Here is a 4,599-nt window from a genome sequence, read left to right as displayed (position 1 = left end):
ATAGGCCGCCTAGGATGCTTATAGGATTCTCAACAACTTCCATTACCACCAACAGACAGGCATGGGGCCTCAGAGAGGAACGTATTTCTCGTGTGTTGGATCGTCACGTGTCTTACTGGGAGACAAAAATTTGAAACGCGTGTCGAGATCAAAGATAATCAACTTCGCGTTGTGTTTGCGTTTAATATCAGTGATTTTCACAACGCATTCATCATTAATTCTCTCTCGCAGATTTGGATCATATTCTTCCAAAGACAAGCCAGCTAAGATGCACTTTTTGAATGACATGCATGCCATGATATTCTGAGCACTTTTGGTTCGTACGATAGACCGTTGGAGATTACTGTAAATGTCCACCTCGTTATTCGCGCGTGTCAGTAGACTCGCATGCTTTAGTGTACTCATCTCAAAACAAGTCTCCCTACCTCGTGTTGCTACAATGGAGTTTTACGTGAAATGACCCAATACTCTATAGTATGTGAAAAACGTCGGTGAGATGTGTGTTCTCGCGAAGTGAATTGTGAAACATGTTTCTTTTCATATCACAGGTGGAACTTAACGCAACAGAGGCGATCATATGACATCACCGAAAGATATATGCAGACAAAACGAGACGTACATTCGCTGTACATCAAAACGATTCCGATAATTATCGCCTCTCCCGAACATCTCCATGTATTAATCATTACACGCGGTTACACGCATTGCTGGCGTCTAAATGCATTGTCGCTTCCCTCATTCAAAGTGCTCGGTTCGAGATGGCTATCTAAGGCCTTTAAGCATCCCCTGCTTGCGATCGCGCGCGCCCACTCAAAATGTTGTTATTGTTACTAATCGCTGCGAAGGACCGATGAAATTCCATCATACCCACTACTGCAACAACAACAACAACAACCAATTTCGCATTTAAACTTTGAAACGTCAGTTCACTTCTTCTGCTCCCAGACTCCTCATCCGAATGGCGGCCAAGCGTGATGCGATAAAGCACATAAATATCTCGCCCTAACATGGAAGCGCATACACGTACAGGGAAATTGGTGGAAATGGTACTATCGTCACGAAAACATGTGGTTGCGGAGGAGAACTAAATCCAGTTTTTTCCCGATGAAGAGTAAACGCCATTCAGTAAAAAGCCTATGAATTTCCAATATGATCACCCCGGCATTGCTCGCATATTCACACTTAGGATGATATAGATCGGAGATTTCAAGCCGACATACGAAGTGCATGCTTCACATTGAATATTAAAAACGGCGCTTACATTAATTTATTTATAATGATAACCTATAATATTATTCTATAAATATACATATTAATTGATTAAATAATAGTACATATATAAGGTCTGACGTTAACGTTATCAAATAATATTACATATATTAATCTTTATTTAATATTAGGTAATCGTAAGTTATTAAATAATAATATGCTTATAATAGTTTAATATTATGTATAGATATCTATATGAATATTAGTATCAATATGATACAAATAATATATAAATGATACTTACGGAAATCTTTCATAGTAGCATTCTTACCTCGCCGTTTTGGTCCTTCAACACATCCATCGCCTTTCCATTTAGTTCATGCAATTGGACGATGTCTCCTTCCAACTTCAACTCCGATTCGATCGCCTGCACACAGCCCGAGGGAGCCTGAAAAAGCCCCGAGAAGGATTCGAACCGGGGTAACTACCACTTTAGCAAGATGCTCTACCACTATACCATCTCGTCACCCCACACAACCGCTACCTCGTCCTTTCGTCCGTTAATCAATACCACTCTTTGAGTAACTCGACGTTTCTCCTCGGGACCTGATTCCCATCCACTGAACATAGACCACTCTTAACCCACCCCTACACGCTAACGGCAACTCGTCCGGACTTAACACAAACAAACCCGCAAATTCCTCTTCCATTCTCCTCCCGATCTCCAACGCAATAGTGCCTTACAAGAATGGCAAACATGAAACGCTTCGCTCCGCCCTCACCTCCTTGGCCAACACCAAGAAAAGCAATTTCGTTGCTTTTCCAGCCACATGTTTGTATCAGCGACGATGTGATATATTCCGACAATCGATTCACCGCGTTAACGGCGGAGTCCTTCAACGAATTCTGATACAAAACTTCCTTCGAAAAACCAAATAAAACCACAACGATAATCTTCAAAACTCTTTCACATTTTGTCCATCTCTCGAGAAAAAACGGTGAAACCTCAACCAGTTTTGAATACGAGTTTCCATACAGTACGCGCAAACTGAGCGGAAAAGTTCATTGCGTCTTGAGACAAGTTTCAAGCGAATTCTTTTACCATTGTTGTTCATGAGGTTAGGTTGAAAGATGAACTTCTTTTCATAATGATTGTTGTAGATGGCGAGTACTGTATTGAATATTAAAATCAGATCATTCGAATTTGGAAGTGATAGAGTTTAAATTGATATTCCAACAGTGTTGGAGTAGGAATATATGTAATCGCTTTCCTCACCTGCTGAGCTCAGGAGTTTCCTATACAGTGTTGGAGTAGGAATATATGTAATCGCTTTCCTCAGTTGAGCTCAGGAGTTTCCTATACAGTGTTGGAGTAGGAATATATGTAATCGCTTTCCTCACCTGCTGAGCTCAGAAGAGTTTCCTATACAGTGTTGGAGTAGGAATATATGTAATCGCTTTCCTCAGTTGAGCTCAGGAGAGTTTCCTATACAGTGTTGGAGTAGGAATATATGTAATCGCTTTCCTCACCTGTTGAGCTCAGGAATTTCCTCACTAGTAGAAGTTTACACACGAATTCTGATAAAAGTGTACAGAAACCAACAGAGTTTCCAACACATGTAGTTGACCAAGTGCATATTTTCCCACCACTTCAAGTGGTATTCCAAAAATTTCATTCCATTCCCACGTACATCTCCTCGAGGTAAAGTCGTCCCATCGGACCAGTCTATATTATCATACCAAAAATAGCCGATTTCATTACTGGGCTCAGCGGGAAGGATCCCATCTGGGAGGCGACGCTCTCCTGAAAATATAAGGTTGAGTAGTGAATCTACTATACACAGTGGAGTTTCACCCGTGATATGAAAAACACTAGTGAAAACATATTTCACGCTACCTCGAGCGACCAAGCATGCTACTCCAGGAAGATGCATTTTCCCGGCAAGTTCACCCAAGGCTTTCTTGCCATCACCAAAGCCATGCAATATAACCAATAGCATCACCGCCGCCGTGTCCCCAACGGGAGGGACATAAAGAGTATCATAGGTTCCACCTTGACATGCACAAAATACAGCGGAGCGAAGCGGAAAAAGATTCTCACTTGGAGGTTGGAGTTTGATAGAACTGGACCGGGCTAGAGCGAAAATTCGGGTTTGCAAGGCTGACTGAAGGCATATATTTTCACGGAAAATCGCTCGAATTGCTCACCTTCAACGTTTTTTCCCGGGTTAAATCGTCCAATAATTGCCGAGCACGTTTCAATTCGCCATCACCATCCGTACTTTCCGCAAGACCGAGGAGCGCGGATATCAATCTGTACACCTGAGAAAAAATAGACTTAATTTTCACATTCAATTATTTTTCGGAAAAAACAGCAAAAAATCTGGAAAAATCGGGTAAAAACGAGGAGAAAATCGAAAAAAAAACCGAGAAAACGGAAAAATCGGGAAAAATTTTCCTCTCAATGCAATATACACATACCAGTCAACGCCTTGAAAATTTTCACTATAATTTAATTCTCTGCAGTAAAGACTTTTCTGATAGTAAAAGCGTTGCTACAAAGAGTTCCTTACTATTTCCTCGAATGTAGATACCGAGTGAGACCTCAATTTCAGCGGCAAGACGTTTTCAATTGGACGCTGCACTCTGCGGCAAACTTGTCTACTTGTTGTTAATACACTGGTATAACAGTTCGGGTTTCTGGTTGCCTTGTCGGGTTTCGGGTTTCTGGTTGCCTTGTCGGGTTTCGGGTTTCGGGTTTACCCTTCAACTTGTTTTCCTTACATTTTGTATATCACCCAAACAGTGAAATTCGAGGATTTTTTCCAATAATTTCAAATAATTTCTAATACCCCGAAAATTTTCCGAAAAATTTCCTTCTCGAATTGAATAATATTTTTCCCTAATTTCCTTCTGCTCACCGTTTTCTCCCGTTTTTCGCCCAACTCTCCGCTGTTTCCGAGCAACTCTTCACAAATTCGTATCGTTTCTGGAAATCTTCGCAGTGCGAGCAGACAAGCGGCCGAATTGAGTTTTAATACGATATAGATTCTGAAGAGGAATAGTAAAACTTTTAGAGAAATGCAATTAAAACAAATTGTCCGTGAGGAAATTTTTGGGAGAGTTCGTTACAAGGATAATAGGATTACACCTTAGGAGTGCATTTGGTTTTAAGAAATGACCTTCCCCAGGAGTTGATAACAATGATGATATTCACCTGGGAAACTCATGTATGCGAAAAAAAACTAAAAAATATCATCAAATTGTAGATGAGTTCCCCCCGGGAACATTATAGGTTTGTGATGATTCCCTGATCCACCTCTGAGACGGTAAATGATAGGAGTCATAAATGCGACTTTTATCAGCCTCAAACGAAGAACGCAGAGGAGC

General features: G+C 41.0%; 1 protein-coding gene across 1 annotated transcript; it reads right to left on the bottom strand.

Annotated features, from left to right (window-relative positions):
- Positions 1-1,257: 1,257 nt before the first annotated feature.
- On the bottom strand, positions 1,258-3,209 carry Pmar_PMAR000616 (hypothetical protein; the record flags this gene model as incomplete). The annotated part of the gene is made up of 6 exons (XM_002766480.1): positions 1,258-1,284; positions 1,541-1,657; positions 1,754-1,815; positions 1,992-2,115; positions 2,901-3,013; positions 3,107-3,209. 6 exons carry the CDS (start codon positions 3,207-3,209, stop codon positions 1,258-1,260), a joined length of 546 nt encoding a protein of 181 aa, XP_002766526.1.
- Positions 3,210-4,599: the final 1,390 nt, after the last annotated feature.

This window comes from Perkinsus marinus, assembly GCF_000006405.1.
Source record: "Perkinsus marinus ATCC 50983 genomic scaffold scf_1104296972806, whole genome shotgun sequence".
Classification (NCBI taxonomy): Eukaryota; Perkinsozoa; order Perkinsida; family Perkinsidae; genus Perkinsus; species Perkinsus marinus.
This window is presented reverse-complemented; position numbering and strand designations above follow the sequence as displayed.